Raw genomic sequence first — 18635 nt, forward strand, 5'->3', positions numbered from 1 at the left:
GACTATAAAGAAAGCTGAGCACCTAAGAATTGATGCTTTTGAACTGTGGTGTTAGAGAAGACTTGAGAGTCCCTTGGACTGCAAGGAAATCCAATCAGTCCATCCTAAAGGAGATCAGTCCTGGGTGTTCATTGGAGGGACTGATGTTGAAGCTGAAACTCCAATACTTTGCCCACCTGATGTGAAGAGCTGACTCATTTGAAAAGACCCCGATGCTGGGAAAGATTGAGGGCAGGATGAGAAGGGGATGACAGAGGATGAGATGGTTGGATGGCATCACCGACTCAATGGACATGGGTTTGGATGGACTCCGGGAGTTGGTGATGGACAGGGAGGCCTGGCGTGCTGCGGTTTATGGGGTCACAAAGAGACATGACTGAGCGACTGAACTGAACTGAAGGTCCATCCCCTTAATTCCATCTTCAAAGTCCCTTTTGCTTCATAAAATAACATATTCACAGGTTTCAGTGATTAGGGCTCTTGGGAAGACCATTATTTCGCCTACCACAAGTGGTTTATGTATTTAGTTTTAAAATGTTTCAATAGTGTGTTAGTAGAATTACCTGTTAAAAACAAAGGAACATGAGGTCTTCACCTAGCAGAGGTTGGGGATTTCTGAACATGTCCTGTTTTTTGAACAGAGTAGACATTTAATCAGTATTTTGTAGACAGAATAATCAATATAATTTTACTAGTATGTATTAGTTACCCATATAAACATTCTAGCAAACTGCTTAAAGATTGCCCCTGGGGTAAAGAACTGGTGATGAATAGTTAGTATTCCCTTCCCTTCTTGACATTGCTGTGTGTATAGCAGTTATTCGGAGAAGGCAATGACACCCCACTCCAGTACTCTTGCCTGGAAAATCCCATGAATGGAGGAGCCTGGTGGGCTGCAGTCCATGGAGTCGCTAAGAGTAGGACATGACTGAGTGACTTCACTTTCACTTTTCACTTTCATGCATTGGAGAAGGCAATGGCAACCCACTCCAGTGTTCTTGCCTGGAGAATCCCAGGGATGGCAGAGCTTGGTGGCTGCCGTCTGTGGGGGTCGCACAGAGTTGGACACGACTGAATCGACTTAGCAGCAGCAGCAGCAACATAGCTGTTATTTAGTGCATATTTGTTCATTGATTGGTTTCTTCAGAATTCTGGTTTCTTATAATAATAAAATATGTTGTATACCTCATAGCAGATGTGGTATATTGAAGTTAAATAGATATTTAAGCTTGAATGTTTAGTTTAGCAGCATTAACTAGTTTTTTATTGGTATGTTCTCTAGGCTTTTCCAAGCATTTTTTAAATGTGGTATTTAGACTCTGGTTGTACAATGGACATAATAAGGGCCTAATTGTATTTTAACCAGTGTTACAATGTTAACCCTTTTTCAGGTGAATGCAGAACACTGACACAAGAATCATGTGACATATCTCCAGTGCTAACTCAGGCAATGGAAGCCCTGCAGGACAGACCTGTCTTATATAAGTGAGTGACTTTTTCCTAATTAATAAAAAAGCAAATCTACTTTTTCTTTGGTAATTTATGTTGACTTTCAGTGTTAATCAAATTTATATACAATAGTTTGAACAGTATAATAATTTACAGTGATATTTTTATCTCACCTGGGTACCACTGGAGCATCTGCCTAATTGCATATTCCATGCTATAGAATGCAACACAGATATGAAAACCAAGATGTCCCAATATCTAGACTGCCTCTTATTTATGCAGAGGTTAAGGTCTTTCCCGCATTCTGCCATCTCGTTAATTACCTTGGAATTGTATGTAACTAAAACTCCTGTATTAACACTGCCCTGAAAGGGTGGAGGTCACATGAACTAATAAATAATAATTACCCAGAGATGAGAAAAGAAGATTTAAAATTAGAATTCCATTAGTAGGATTCCAGAAAAGAAAGAGTTCAGGTTTTTAATCCTGTAAGTTATGGCAGCCAGGTGCTATGTGATAATGCTTTGGATAAGAACTTCATGCATTATTTACTTATATATTTTTTATTTTTCTGTGTTTTAGTTTTCTTTTACTTTTCAAGTCCTTTTTTTGTCTTCAGTCTTTAAACTTTTTAGTTTGTGTTGGGGTATAGCCAATTAACAATACTGTGTTAGTTTCAGGTGAACAGGGAAGGGACTCAGCCATACATACACATGTATCCATTCTCCCCTAGGCCTCCCTCTCATCCAGGTTTGCATGTAAAATTGAGTAGAGTTCCATGTGCTGTACAGTAGGTCCTTGTTGGTTATCCATTTTGAATATAGCAACGAGTATATGACCTTCTCAAACTCCCTAACTACCCCTTCCCCCTCATCAACCATAAGTTCATTTTCTAAGTCTGTGCCTCTTTCTGTTTTGTAAGTGAGTTCATCTGTTATCATTTCTTTTTAGATTCCACATATAAAGGACGTCACACGCTATTTCTCCTTCTCTGTCTGATTACGTCACTCATATGGCACTCTCTAGGTCCAGCCATGTTGCTGCAAATGGCGTGATTTCTTTCTTTTAATGGCTGAGTAATAGTCCATTGTAGATATGTACCACATCTTTTTTATCCGTTCCTTCAAATCCTTTTTCATTTTTAATGTCTGGAATAGTATGAAAATGGGAAGACCAAGTAGGGAGTTAAAATTTGGGAAACAGAAAGCCAGAGAACTCATGCATTCAGTCCTGCTCTGAGTCATGTCTTTTATCTGCTTCTATATTTTTAGAAGATTTCCTTCTTACTCTGTTTTCTGATTAGAACATTACTTGTTCTGTGATAAGATTTTAGAACACAAATGCTGGGACTTGACAGATACATAAAATAATCACACCCCAGTGTTACTTACTGAGTACTCACTATATGTTAAGCACAGTTCTAAGTGCGACAGGCTTACCATCAATAAAACATCACCTTCACCTTGCTTTACTTTATGGAACCAGACGTAAACAAATCCACTTTAGCGTATACATTACGTGCTTTTCTAAAAGTCAAGTCTCAAATGCTTTGTGGCTCAAGTAGTCTGTGGTGGGCAAAGGGGTGTACATTAGTGAAAGTTTCTTCTGGGAAGTAGGTATAAAATGAGTTCTGAAGGTTGATAAGCATTTTCCAAGATGAAAAGGGAGGAGAGAACATCCCAGATTTACGGAACAGCAGGTGCTAGTGCATGGGTTGAGGAGGAACATGTACCTCTAGGGACTCGCAGAAGCTGGTTGCTGGGTTAGTAGCAGGAGCTGGATCACAATAGATCTGCATGTTGTACGGGTTCCTGGGATAAGCTGATGCTCATTATTGACCATCGGCTCAGTGGATCTTAGCGTCTTTGAAATTTCTTTCCCAGTTTTTTCACTATAAGGTATTGGTGTTTGGTTATGATTATAGTACCTGAAACATTTGGTGCTTGTTTAATAATGTGTAACAGTGTCCACAGATTCATATTTGTTCACAAGGTTAATTATTTTTTAAAAAGGCCTTCAGGTATTTTGGGCCTCTGAAAAGGTCAGCTGACTTCTACCATATAAATGTATTTTTTCTAAGTTTTGATTCTTGATCGACACTTGGAAAGGAGCAGTATTGCATAATGGTTTAAATGGTGGGTTCTGAGTTAGACTGGGTGTTTTTTTTTTTTTTTAGATTTTTTGATGAACCCACATACCTTTATAGGCTTCGGTTTTCTTGAGCTGTGAAATGAGGGTGAAAATAGTGCTTGTCGTGCTGGGTTGCTGTGAAGATTAAAATTGGAATGTTCCCATAAGGTGTTGAGCATCATGCTTCACTCATCACAAAGTACTGGCTATTATTTTTATTTTGAAAGCAGATAAAGTGGAAAATTTTCAGCTAAAGAGAAGTGTATTTAAGGCCTACCTGACAGCAAGGCAAAATGCTTGAGAGACAATAGAACTGAAATAGGCAAAGAAGATGTATCTTCACAGGAAACACAGGGGATGGGGGCCATAGTGCAGTGTGGATGGTTAAACACTTGGATGTTGAGTGCAGAAGAAGGAAGCTTTTAGTGCCAGTTAAGTACCATAAGATGAACACTGAAAAAGAGAAATTTGGCCTTTCATCTTAAGTAATCACCTCTTTCAAAGTGGTGGTTTCTTAAAATTTAGGGAAAAACTTTATAATGTATTATGTTAACCACCAGATGGCACTATATGAACTTGATTTAAATAAAGTAGAGAAGCTACCCAAACATTATTGGGTCTCAAATGTATAGGTATCACATTTAAGAAAATGTCAGTTATTGAAGTCTTTGGGGAAAATTGCCGTACTCAGATTTTGTTAGGTCTTATATAACTGGAATGCTAATGCATTATTAACTTTTAATACATCAATTACAGAAGTGTTTTCAAAAAGAAATTTATTCCAAGTAGAAATGGACAAATTGATGTTGTCTTCTTTACTGGTAAACCTTCAGCATGTCAGTTATTAAAGGATATAGTAATGACCGGAGTACGCCAGCCTAAAGGGTTAGGCCGAGCGCGGAACCCAGGGAGTGAACGCAGGAAAAACCGCTAAGCAAAGTTTGTCAACTATCCTGATCCCCAGTTCCACCCGTTGAGCAGCTCTCTCCAGCTGTTCTCCTGAGGCTACTCCATCGCTCTGCATTAGCTGCGGAGAGTGACGCGAGCGATTTAAAAAAAAAAAAAAAAAAAAAAAGGATATAGTAATATATACAATGCTGATTTTTTTTATTCTTTATTTGTTGTATTTCTTAGAAAGGCTTTTACGTTATTCTATCTTTTAATTTTTTGGGACAAATTTTTTTCATTTTATTTGCTTTTTGACCAGAATTTTTCCCTTTCTACTATGGATAAACATAAAAACTGGGGATTTTGATTTTTTTATTTTAACTAGAGGCATTTTAGAATATTTACATAATTTTGACATTCACTTTTATAAAGCTACATTTTCAGTTTTTGACCTTTGTTGGAAAAGAATCTCTTTTTGGTCAAGGAAATTTTCTTTTGTCTCTGGGAAAAGAGATTTCATGTCTTCAGATCTCACTGAAGGTTCATTTTAGCTCATGCTCTTCTTGCTTCAAATTATATCTATTGCAGGAAAATTTAACATTAATGTTAATGTTTATTTATATTTTATAGTAAAAAGGTTAGATTCTGGTGTTTGTCAGACTTTTAAAATTGCCCCTCCCCGCATTTAAAATGCCAGTGGATTCAGTGGTTTCTGATATAACCTGTGGCCACAGTGAGTAGTCCTAGAAACAGAAGTTACATTGTTTCTATTTATTATGCAGTCATTTGGGTCCCCAGGGGAAGATTAGGTTTACATATTTAAAAAGTTTGTGAATTTTGTGCTGTCATAAATCTGATCACAAGTCACTTCATAGAACTGATGGTTTTTAAAGGAAGGCATTCTGTACCCTAAGCATTTATATTTTTAAGAGCATGAGGGAAGAAATAGAAATAAGCACCTTGGTTCTAATTTGTTAAAAAAAAAACAGAGTGAATGTAAAGCAACTGTGCACTTTTGCAAAACTTAGCTTGATAACTGCATTTTCATCTTGACGTATTGCTGGTATGTCACTGCATGGAATTTCAAAACCATTTCCTTTTAACTAAAACCAAAAACCACACACAACCATGATCTGGTTACTGGTACATATGAATGCTCAGAGTCCTAACAATTTATTGCTATTGATTGCTTTACTACACTTTTATTTAAAAATATGCCCCCTTTCTAGCTTTCTTCTGTTAAAAAAAAAAGTGGGTTTTTCATGAAATCAATAGCATATTAAAGAAAGCAGTGTAGCCTGAGAAATTCTTTTGAAAACTTTGGTGAAATTTTTGTAATTTTTCTTTATAGTAGGGTAATGAAATAATTCTCAACATTTAGTAGAGTACTGTTCAGAGATGTAAAAGTTCATGGATCTAGAATCTGCTGACATAGGACTACGAAAAAATAGTTTGTCTTCCTGTGTACCTTTAAAACAGAACTTTGAGTTGGGCGACAGTGGTGACAGAGAGAAACAAAGGCTGATTCTAGTCAAGGAAACAGGGACTCTTGGTACCTTTAAGCCATCCTATCATTTGACCCCAAATGGTCTGATCGTCCATTTCAAAATCTTTTTTCCCTAAAAATTTCCTTAGCCTTGAAAGTCTTCTCTCCTGCCCCACCAACTGTAATTGATAACTTGTAAATATATGTAAAAGAAAGTATTTGCTCTTAAGGCATAGCTGGTCAGTAAATTCAAGTAGCATGTAATATGTTTAACATTGGAGTCAAAATAAGCTTTTAAATACGAATAGTATATTTTGGTGGTATTTGGTATAATTTGGACAAATTTTGTTGGTATTGTAGTAATATACATGAGAGTTTTTTTAGTGTAGCAGGAAAAGTCTTATATTTTGGATTACAGAGTTCTAACTGTAACCAGCCTCTGAGAACCATATACTAGTCCGCCTGTGTGCAGTGGAGTGTCATGTTTTGGACGAGGGGTGGGACAGGACAACCTGTAGAGTTCAGGGTTTCCAGCTTGTCTCGAATTTTACTTTCACCAAATCCCCTGCTCTATCCTTTATTGCCACAACCTCTGTTACTGATTGTAAATCCCTGCATTCCTTCTTAGACATAAAAAAATGCACCTTAGGATTGGATTATCACTATGATAAATTTATTTATTAAATATTTTTTGTTTAAAGCAGTATTGCTTGAGAGAATTGTGTAAAAAAAGGTGTTAGATAGCTTATCTGAGAAAGTGCATGAATAGTTTGATATAGCCATTAGGAAGAAAAACAATTGTTTGTTAATAACCTGTCTCTTCTAGGTATACCTTAGATGAGTTTGGAACAGCCAGAAGAAGTACAGTGGTTCGTGGATTCATTGATGCTCTTACAAGAGGGGGCCCAGGAGGTACCCCTAGACCCATTGAAATGCACTCCCATGACCCTTTGAGGTATAAGAGCAGACAGCATTGGGGTATTCAGTGTTTTTCTAAAGGAAATTTTCACCAACATTTAGTTTTTCCATTAGATACGTAGGAGATATGTTGGCTTGGCTCCATCAAGCTACTGCTTCTGAGAAAGAACACCTCGAAGCTCTTCTGAAGCATGTAACTGCACAAGGTGGGTCAGCCGGCGGCTCCTGCTCGTCTGAGAGGTAGCACATCACACAGGATGCCTCTGTTTCTGTTCTCGCTGCTGTTTTTCGTGGAGATAAACTCTTTACCCGAGGTGGTTCAGTAAGCGGCCTAATTAGTCTTCCTTTCTCTAGTTTCCCTTTTCCGGTGAATTCCTCTCCATCACTTTAACTGATAACATTTTTATACTGGACCTTTGGGGCCTTCCCTAGTGAGCCAGGACCCCTCTGCTCCGCTTTCAAGGTGCCTCTGGAGTGCCTGCTGTACGTTGTCTCAGATCTTGTACAGCACTATCCTCTAAAGGCAAAAGGGGATGTTGTCTCCGTGTTGTCTGCAAGCACACAGACTCAGTGACTTTTCTTAAGGTCATGAAGCTCCTACTTCTTTCTTTTCTATTAATACTACTCAGCCCCTTTTTTCATTCTCATGCGACTGTTTCACAATTTTTTGAATAATTGCCTATGTACTGAATGTACTTAAAATTTTTGTCGTAATTTCAAAGAAGAAAAATGATTATTTTTGAGTTGCTAACATCTGTTTGCAGAATTTCCAGTCTTTTTAGTTGTGACTATCTTGAGATGCCTGTGATAGACGGGGTTAGTGGATAATTAAGATGTTCTGGTTTTGATAGGAAGGGAAGGGACGTGTTGGGAGGGGTGTCACTTGCCTGTCTTGCATGGCGTGGCCCCACACCATGCTGGTTCATCAGGTCATCTTCCAGGAGAGGCCAGTGTGCAAAGGGGTGCAGGACTCAAGCTCCTCATTGATGCTGAGACTAGATTCAGCATCTGTGATAGACTGGCACACAGTCTGCACTGTTTAAAGTTGTTTTCTGTTATCCTCATAACCCAGTTTAAAAGAATGTATTTCTTAAAAGCTGTTAGTAAAGTATACATGAGAGGCTGCCTTAAGAGGCAGGAAGAAAATAATTGGAGTTAGAAATAGGTTCTTCCGTGGGAATGGCATGAATTCTTCTAAACTTCAGTTTCTCCATCTGTGAAAATGAAGGTGGTTACAAGCTGTACATGTCCAAGTACACGGTACAGACCTTGGGAAGTGGTCAGTAGTTAGTAAATGTCAGTTTTTCCATTAAATTGTAAGGTGTGTTTTCCATCTTATACCTGCAGTTTGTGTGCTTAGTACATCTGCCTAGAATAAGGAGTTTGTGGAACAGATCCTAATACATCTACTCATCACCTCCTTCAGTTAATTAATTTCACAATCTTTTCTCATTAATCAGCAGTCAAATGAATTGATAAAGCTTTAGGTTCAGATATTAATATAGTTAGTAATATCCTAAAAGATATTGAACTTAATAAAATACCATTAATGATTATTTTAAATGTTTATCATTAATCACAGATATTAGTGTTTGTTGTTTTTTTTGTACTTCTGTGAAACAGTGCTATATGAAAAAAATTTCAGTTATGTTATAATTAACCGTAGGTGTTGAAGAAAATATTCAAGAAGTTGTTGGCCATATCACTGAGGGTGTGTGCAGACCTCTAAAGGTAAAATACTTTGATATATTATATAAAATATTTTATATATGTTATATGGTTAAATTATTGCCTTATTTGGAGTTTAAATAAATAGCCACTTGAGCTGTAATTTTGTCAAATTAACACATTAATGTCAGATAATAAAACTTATTTTAAAATAATCATTGCCAATTTTCTATGCAAGGTTTTTGTATACTATTACATGTATTTATAATGTAAAATATTTTAGCAGATCATGTTCATTGGTATTACGACATACTCCAAAATCTAAATGCTTTCAAAAGTGTTTATTGAACATCTCCTACATATGTATTATTCTTCTGAGTGCTGCAGAGATGTAAAGGGACTAGAAAATACAATATCTGTGTTTAGAATCTAATTAGAAAATAAGAAGATATAATGTTTTCTGCAGCTTAAGCATAGATGTAGTGTAATATGTAAGTAAGCACATTCAGTGTAGTTTAAATTGTATTTGTTAGTTAGGGAATGTGAAGTAAGGGAAAGATTAGTGAAGGATGGATTTTAATTAGAAAGATTCCCGGTAGTTAATCTTGAGCATTTCAAGTTAATTTTGAACTAGAGCTGAGATACTGCCCTGGTAGTAGTATAATTAGACAAATATGTTGGAGCCAACTCAAGATCCATCCGCTTTCCTGTTCTCTAATTAATATTAAAAGAAACTTGGTTTAGTTGTTTAAAGGTAAAACTTTTTTCATTTTTTTCCCCTTACTATTGGTTCATAGAGCAGTACCTTTTTACTGATAATTTTAGGCATGTAATTTTAGTTCAGTTTATTGCTGAACTAAATTCCATTATATGCTGGTTTTAGAAAAACCTCAAAATGATCTCATTGTATGGATTATTTCTGATAGCGTTGCCTTGAGCCAAATTCTGTAGGTAATGGATCATTTGTTCATAGAGTATACCTGTGTTAAATTTTTTGTGTTGTTACTTAAAGAAGTTTGTGATTTCTATAATCATGAAATTTAATCTCTTTAATGCTGTTCACACCACATGTGATTAATGAAGAAAAAGTTACACTTTTAAGAAATGTTTAATTTTTTGTCACATGTTTTAATAGGTTCGAATTGAACAAGTAATAGTTGCTGAACCTGGGGCAGTTTTATTATATAAAATTTCTAACCTCCTCAAATTTTACCACCACACAATCAGGTAAGTGGAATGGTTAAATGTGCTCATTAAATCCCATGTCATACTTCATTTCCGTTGGAACACAGTGTAGTATTTGTGTGTGTGTGTGTTCTATTTGCTGACTAAGTGTAAACTAGAAGAACCTCCACACCATGTGAGTCAGTATTTGCATATTATACATGTTGTAGTTTGAGTCCGTTATTTCCTTTTTCCTTTCTTTTCCAGGTGTAACTGTACACACACACTCACAAACACACATTTGCACTCGCACAGCTTATGTAGCAGTATAAGTCTATAAGAGAAGTATTTTTTGAGTCCTTCTGTATTCGAGATCCATGGCACTTAAAGCAACTCTATATTATACTCAGAACAGGGCATAATTAGTAAAATGTCCTCTTCTGGATGTAAATAACATAAATTCTTCTTTAACATTTAGTTTTCCATAGTGGTAAAACAGAATCATAGCTTTATCTTCTCTAAGTAATATTAATAGCTATCTTATCTTCTCTAAATTAAAGTGATTTTATCTGATTAGAAACCACTTACTTATCTAAAATACAATCTTTGACTCCAAAATTTGCATTCATTTCACGATGCATATATCTTTTGACAGCATATGTACACTTGAGCCCTATTGTAAATGTAAGACCATGTTATATGTGAGTTGTGGTAAAACAATGGTGTTCCAAGCTATATTTTTGATAGTCTATTAAAAAATCATTTTAGATGACTTTTTATAAGCATGCCAGTATCAGGAACAGAAGAATCACTTTCAGTACATGAATAGAATAAAATTGCAAATTGTTTTATATACATGGTTGTGTTACAGTCTGCAAAAAATGAGAAACCCCACTGGACAAGTCTAAGAAATATCCTTGTAGGAGAAAATTGAGAATTATAGGATGTACAGTAGTTATTTAAAAATGTTACCAAATTTTTCATGATTATTTTAAATATACTTTTTTGGCAGCTGTATAATCATAATACTTTATAATTTGAAGATGTGTTACTGATATGGCATAAGTTTTATTTAAAAAAGCTCAGTATTAATAATATTTTCTCTATAGAGCTACTGATGGAATGGCTTCCTTTAAATTAAAAGCAGATCTTCTTTTAATCTTCAGATAATCAAAACATGCATTTACTGTAATAGCAGAAAAATAGCCACATGGATTTTTGCATGCTATAAGGGTTTAGTCTAACCCACTGCTTTTCTAAGAGATCATGAGATATTGAAAACACTGTAGTTTGCTTTCATTTGTTCATCACCTAACCTAAAAGAAAAAAAACTCATTTCTGTATGAAACTAGAGTAATTGTTTTAGTTCACAGGTTATATTCTATATAAAAACTTTTATTTAAATCTAGATCTTTTAAAAGAATTCTACCCAGTTATAGAGCTAAATTGTTTAGACCTGCTTTGCAACCAGAAATATTCTTTGCTTTTAGTGGCATTATTGGAAATAGCGCAACTACATTGTTGACTACCATTGAAGAAATGCATTTGCTGAGCAAAAAAATATTCTTCAACAGCTTAAGTCTTCATGCCAGTAAGTTAATGGACAAGGTATGTTTGAAAAATGCAATTCTTATACTGTGTGAGTCTTTCACATTTAAAAATGCTGTTTTACTGTTTTTACATTGGTGACAGTTTTTTTCCCATTTCATTTAGTGTTCTCTTGAGTTCTTCCTATGAACAAGAAAGTTCATTTTGGGATGGCTTACTGGATGTAGGCTTATAGTCTGTTTCTGGAACAGTGTAACATCGAGTCATAGTTGGAAGTAGAATCTCAAAGCCCTAGTTTTACTACCATTTTTCAATAACCCACAATTTGTAATTAAAGCAGACTTTCTGTGTTTAATAGGTCAGAACTAAAATGACATACAGATTGAAAAACTGGGACTTTTAATAAATACTTTTTCTAAACAGCTGGCATATATTTTTACACTGGTGGTCTAGCTTTTTCCTTATGGAATTTATGTTCCTTTGAGTTATATACTACAATTATGAAACAAGTAGGATAATAAAGAATTCCATAAAAGCAAAGAAAAAAAAAATGAAACAACAAACAAAAACCTGAAAGAGTTCTGTAAGAGCTAGTATTTTACACTGAGCATTGCGTTGTGCAAAAGTAAATTGGTGAGACCTTAGGGAATGGGTTTATAACAATCAAATCCTTCTTTGTTTTTGTTTCATTATTAATGACAGGTTTTTCAGGGATGTATCACAGTCACCATTTTTGTTTTAAATTATGCTGCTCTGTCCAATTGCCTGGTTGTATTAGACGCAGGTTTGTAGTATGGTGTTGAGCAGTCAGTAGCAATCCAGTTTAGAGGCCCTGGATTTTACATTCCTAAGCTGAGGGAAACTTTTAAGAGTCTACTGTCTGACCCTAACATAGGATTCAAATTTTCTGGAAAAGCAGCATGAATTTGTGGAGATGAAGTATTTCACTTATGTGTTTTCCTGTATCACCAGAAGTTTACTAACAGGTAGTCTGTTCTTGTTTTAGATACAGTTATATAAGTTATTATTTAGACACAATTTTTCTAAAATCATTCATCCATGATACAAAATGTTGCTTGCTAATGAGAGCACAAGGGCAAACAGTGAAGGTCTGTTGGTCTCAGATTGCTCTTCCATTCATGGAAAATAGTCTGATAAATCAGTGCTTACTGTAGAATCACGTGCTTTATGGAAGACATCCCCAGTGTGTTATGCTGGCACGTGAGGGAAGGATATTAGTTTAGCTCAGTCACTCAGTCATGTCCGACTCTTGGACTGTATGGACTGCAGCATGCCAGGCCTCCCTGTCCATCACCAACTCCCAGAACTTGCTCAAACTCACTTCCATTGGGTCTTGATGCCATCCAACTATCTCATCCTCTGTCGTCCCCTTCTCCTCCTGCCTTCAATCTTTCCCAGCATCAGGGTCTTTTCCAATGAGTCAGTTCTTTGCATCAGGTGGCCAAAGTATTGGAGTTTCAGCTTCAGCATCAGTGCTTTCAATGAATATTCAGGACTGATTTCTTTCGAGATTGACTGGTTTGATCTCTTTGAGGTCCAAGGGACTCTGAAGAGTCTTTTGCAACAGCACAGTTTAAAAGCATCAGTTCTCCGGCACTCAGCTTTCTTTACACTCCAACTCTCACATCCATACATGACTACTGGAAAAACCAAAGCTTTGACTAGATGGACCTTTGTTGGCAAAGTAATGTCTCTGCTTTTTAATATACTGTCTGGGTTTATCATAGCTTTTCTATGATAGCTTTTAATTAAAAGGAGTAAGATCTTTTAATTTCATGACTACAGTCACCATCTGCAGTGATTTTTGGAGCCTCCAAAAAATTAGTCTCTCGCTGTTTCCATTGTTTCCCCATCTATATACTGTGAAGTGATGGGACTGGATGCCATGATCTTGGTTTTTTGAATGCTGAGTTTTAAGCCAACATTTTCACTCTCCTCTTTCACTTTTATCAAGAGACTCTTTAGTTCCTCTTTGCTTTCTGACATAAGGGTGGTGTCATCTGCGTACCTGAGTTTATTGATATTTCTCCCTGCAATTTTTATTCCAGCTTGTGCTTCATCCAGCCCAGCATTTCTCATGATGTACTCTGCATGTAAGTTAAATAAGCAGGGTGACAATATACAGCCTTAATGTACTCTTTTCTGAATTTGGAACCAGTCTGTTGTTCCATGTCCAGTTCTAACTATTGCTTCTTGACCTGCATATAGATTTCTCAGGAGGCATTGTAAGGTGGTCTGGTATGCCCATCTCTTTCAGAATTTTTCAGTTTGTTGTGGTCCACACAGTCAAAGGCTTTGGCCTAGTCAGTAAAGCAGATGTAGATGTTTTTCTGAAATTCTCTTGCTTTTTTGATGATCAACGGATGTTGGCAATTTGATCTCTGATTCCTCTGCCATTTCTAAATCCGGCTTGAACATCTGGAATTTCACAGGTTATGTACTGTTGAAGCCTGGCTTGGAGAATTTTGAGCGTCACTTTGCCAGCATGTGAGATAAGTACAGTTGTACATTTGTTTGAACATTCTTTAGCTTCGTCTTTTCTTTGAGATTGGAATGAAAACTGACTTTCTTCAGTCCTGTGGCCACTGCTGAGTTTTCCAAATTTATTGACATATTGAGTGTAGCACTTTCACAGCATCATCTTTTAGGATTTGAAAGAGCTCAACTGGAATTCCATCATTTCCACTATTTTTGTTCATAGTGGTGCTTGCTAAGGCCCATGTGACTTCGCATTCCAGATGTCTGGGTCTAGGTGAGTGATCACACCATCATGGTTATCTGGGTCATGAAGATCTTTTTTGTATGGTGGTTCTATGTATTCTTGCCATCTCTTTTTAATATCTTCTGCTTCTGTTATGTCCATGCCACTTCTGTCCTTTATTGTGCCCATCTTTGCTTGAAATGTTCCCTTGGTATCTCTCATTTTCTTGAAGAGATCTCTAGTCTTTACCATTCTGTTGTTTTCCTCTATTTCTTTGCACTGATCGCTGAAGAAGGCTTTCTTACCTCTCCTTGCTAGTCTTTGGAACTCTGCATTCAAATGGGTATATCTTTCCTTTTCTCCTTTGCCTTTAGAGGAGGAGTATATGTGTCCATAATAATATACATATACAGAGGGGTAGCTTTTCAGAGAGGGAGTTACAAGAATTGAACTTTGAAGAACATAGGGGATTAGATAGGTGAAAAGGTGGGTGAGTAGAGGTCATCCTAAGTAGAGGAAACAAAAAGAATATGTAACTCTTTGTTTAATGAGACAGGATGGAATGTAGACAGAGAGGTCAGGTTGCAGACAGGGTAGTGAAGGGATTATCATTGAAGTAGTTTTTATGAAAATACATACTCTAAGGGAAGAGCCATAAGGGGACAGATTCTTGAAGGGTAAAGATAAGTCTTCAAAAGTTGGTGACTGATAGAATGTGGTTAAATCAGAGGAAAGAGTTCAAAAATAATTCCTAAGTTCCCAACCTGGGAATATTGATACTAATTGCAAGTATCTGGAATAAAGAGAAAGTGCAAAATCTAGGGGATAAGATGACGATATGGTCTAAATTAGACAAGACACACGTGGGATATCCTCCTATATAGTCAGTCTCATCCAGCAGGGAGCCGTGCATTTGGATTTACAGGGTTTTGTGTGTAAAGAGTTGAATCCATGGGTTTGTATGAGGTCACTAGGAATCATGTTTAATGAGAGTAGGGCTTCTAGGACACAGTCTTGAGAAACAGTAGCATTTAAGAGAAGAAGGTAAGCCCAACAATGGTGGGATTCTGAAGAAGGTTGGAGAGGCAGGAAAGAAATGAGAAGAGGATTTTATCAGAAAAGCCAGGAGAATAGAGGGGAAAGCATGGTTGGTGGCACATACTGTAGGAAGAGTTCTGTTAAAAAAGAGGCAGCAGGTGTGTTATCTTTGTCAGTATTAGGTGATCCATGACTTACTGAGGACAGTTTTATTCATGTGGTGGGGGCAAGAGCCAGATTGCAATATGGGAAAAGCACAGGAGAGTATTACCCAAAGCTTTACTAATTGGAAAACATAGGAACTAAAAAAAACTAAAAGCAAAATGTAGGAGGGATTCTTATCGTGAAATCTGAAAAGAGAATAATAAAGCAGAATGGTAAAAGGAAAAATGGACATACATTTCTACAGTCAATTAGAAAACAAAAACAAAATTGATTATTTGTTGAAAAGATCAACAAAATTGACAGCCTTCTAGCAATTCTTTAAGCAGTGACAAAATTTAAAATTATAATATCAGAATTGGAAATAATAACCAGAGAGGAGGACTAAAACTTATTAGATATTTAATCAAATTATTGAGGGAAAATATTAGTAAATGAGAAAGTAGAAGTACTTCCTTTACCATATAAAGATTAATAAAACTAACAGCCAATATCATGATTAACATAGAAGCACTATTACTATGTTTCTGTTTAAGTCAAGAAAGGACACAACAAGAATACTTGCCAAGAACTGCTTATTTAAATAACAGTCCAGATAAAGTAATGAGAGATACAAACATTTTAAAGGAAGAAATAGGGGATTATTTGTGATGCTCTGATTGTACTTCAAAAACTCAAGGAATACAATTGGTGACAAGATCAATATACAAGGATAAATAATTTTCGGGGAATTTGGCAATATAGAAATCTGGCAACCAGGGAATTTGGGGAATTTGGCAACTAGGAATCTGTCTTTACACCTTAGACAACTGCATTAGCAGAATTTGTCCACTGTAACTATTTTGGGACTCTGGAGTCTACTGAAGAATTGCAAATTCTAGGGGAAGGCTTGAATTATAAATTGCAGTCAGTTTTGGTCAACTTCAACTCTCAGGACACTTGCAACTACCCATCTCCCACCCGCAGGGCTGTGGGGCAGCTGTGCACTTGTTCCTTGAGTGCCTTGCACACAGCTTGTAGAGCCAGGGTGGATAAAAAGGACCCTGTCTTCTGTACCTCTGGGATCTGCTCTCATCCCAGAGTTGTGACGAGGAGGGTGGCCATTGTTTCTGCACCTCCGCGTTGTGACAGACTCCTCCTCCTAAATTGGTCAGTTGGCTAAATTGACTTCCTGGTGATTTCAAAGGTTAGCACATTTTTTCTACCCGCTTAATGTTTTTTCTTTTTCCCATAATGGGAGTCAGACATTAAAAACATTCAAAAACAACTGTATATACAAGGAAAATTAAAAAGTAACCACATGTTCAGGGAAAGGAGCAGGCTCAGAAAGACCTGAGAACTTTAGTTTACACCTCAGCCTGATCCTTGGCACAGAGATAGCCTACTAGTTTAAAAAAAAAAAATAGTAAAAAGAAATGGCACCCCCTGGAGAAGGGAGAGAATTTATTTCCAGGGTTAACAAATAGTGTTTTCAGCAAAAAATCACAGGGCACACAAACAGGGAAATGTGGCCCATTCAAAGCAAATACCTTCCTGCAAAAGAATTGCTGGCACATCTACCAGCCAGACTTGAGAACAGTTATGTTAAACACGAGTCAGGAGAACAGTGTGTGAACAAAATGGAAATACCTGCCAAGAGTTAGAGAATCTCAAAAAGAAATTCTGGAGTTGAAAAGTATAGCTAGCAAACCAAATGAAGTCCTCAGAAAAGATTATACATCCTGACCAACTGGGATTTATTCCTGGATTGGAGGGATAGTTGAGCAAGTGAAAGTCAGTCAGTCATAATTACCACATGGATTGTTTTTTCAAGTCCTTTGCCATTTTCCTACTAAGTTGTATCTTATTCTTGTTATTTTCTGATATTGTTATACATTATGAATATTAAGTGTCATATATATTACAAATCTTTTCTCCATGTCATCATTTACCTTTTGATTTTGCCTGTAGTATATTCTGATACATCCCTTTTAATGTTTATACCATAAAATCTAACATTTTTTTTTCTCTATTGTTTCTCCTTTGGGAACTTGCTATAAAACGTACTTCAAAAACTTTCCCACATCAATAAAATATATATAGAATTTATTATATGCTAAAGCTAATATCTATTAGTGGGAAAGTGTTAGAGTATTTAATAAGCATGTTCTTAGGTTTTTCTGTAATTTCACTTTTATATTGAATTTTTAATCTACATAAAGTTTATTTTTGTCCATGTGGGGAAAGAAGGATCACATTTATTTTTCTCAAATGGTTATACATTTATTTTGTTTTATTTTCATTCAAAAAACCCACTAAGTTCTGTATTTCTCTTATAAAGTTAAAATGAAAGTTGCAGGAAAATACAATGGTTAATACAAGGAAAATTTTAAGTGTGGTGTCTTCCAGCTAAATTCTAGAACAGAATAAGATAAAAACAGGGAAAGAAAGAATTGTAATTTGAACATCAGATCAGATCAGTCGCTCAGTCGTGTCCGACTCTTTGCGACCCCATGAATCACAGCACGCCAGGCCTCCCTGTCCATCACCAACTCCCGGAGTTCACTCAGACTCACGTCCATCGAGTCAGTGATGCCATCCAGCCATCTCATCCTCTGTCGTCCCTTTCTCCTCCTGCCTCCAGTCCCTCCCAGCATCAGAGTCTTTTCCCATGACTCAACTCTTTGCATGAGGTGGCCAAAGTACTGGAGTTTCAGCTTTAGCATCATTCCTTCCAAAGAAATCCCAGGGCTGATCTCCTTCAGAATGGACTGGTTGGATCTCCTTGCAGTCCAAGGGACTCTGAAGAGTCTTCTCCAACACCACAGTTCAAAAGCATCAATTAAGTACCAATTAATACTGCAGCCTATGTGAGATTAGGTGAATGAAATTATTATTATTTATTGTTATCAATAATTATGCCCTGAAATGTTTTTCTTAGATATGAATTGGGTAATAGGCATATTTTAACATTACATTGAGATTGGAATGTGATACTGTTTATAGCTCATGTGTTACTTATATGTACACAACCATTTCAGGTTTCTTTCAGAAAATCTTACTTTCTCCAAATTTTAATGTTCCATATTTTATGTTAAGTATACTATCATCTTATTCTGCCTCTTATAAACCATTCATCTCTTCCAAGAAGATATAGCCTTATGAGGAAAACATGTATTGCAGAATGGTCTTCACTACCAAAGCACCCAGTTTTTGTTAATAGAATTTTAAAGTGGATTATAAAATTGTTAGGAAGAATAGCTTTTATATAAAGATATAGCCAGAAACGAACTCTTTTATGATTCCTTTTTTGCTTTTAAAAAGACACATTTGGGAGCTAATTCTTTATCTGGTATGCTAAAGGAAAATTCAAGGACATTATTTAATTGAAAGATGTACCTTTTCCCTAACAAAGTGTTTGAAGCCCTTCAGTAGTCAAGTGTGTGTACTCCCTTGTTTATCAGGCTCTCCTGAAACATTCAT

General features: G+C 36.3%; 1 protein-coding gene across 2 annotated transcripts in view; it reads left to right on the top strand.

The window, feature by feature from the left end:
• Window positions 1–18635, top strand: part of COG6 (component of oligomeric golgi complex 6) — a 55143-nt gene that overhangs the window by 14115 nt on the left and 22393 nt on the right. For both annotated transcript variants that reach the window (XM_010835648.1, XM_010835649.1), the window contains exons 8-13: window positions 1392–1485; window positions 6780–6908; window positions 6986–7077; window positions 8538–8602; window positions 9675–9766; window positions 11194–11311. In XM_010835648.1, coding sequence (XP_010833950.1) covers window positions 1392–1485; window positions 6780–6908; window positions 6986–7077; window positions 8538–8602; window positions 9675–9766; window positions 11194–11311 — 590 coding nt within the window. The remainder of the gene's footprint in view (window positions 1–1391; window positions 1486–6779; window positions 6909–6985; window positions 7078–8537; window positions 8603–9674; window positions 9767–11193; window positions 11312–18635) is intronic.

The sequence above is a fragment of the Bison bison genome, unplaced genomic scaffold (assembly GCF_000754665.1).
Source record: "Bison bison bison isolate TAMUID 2011002044 unplaced genomic scaffold, Bison_UMD1.0 scf7180017864048, whole genome shotgun sequence".
Lineage (NCBI taxonomy): Eukaryota > Metazoa > Chordata > Mammalia > Artiodactyla > Bovidae > Bison > Bison bison.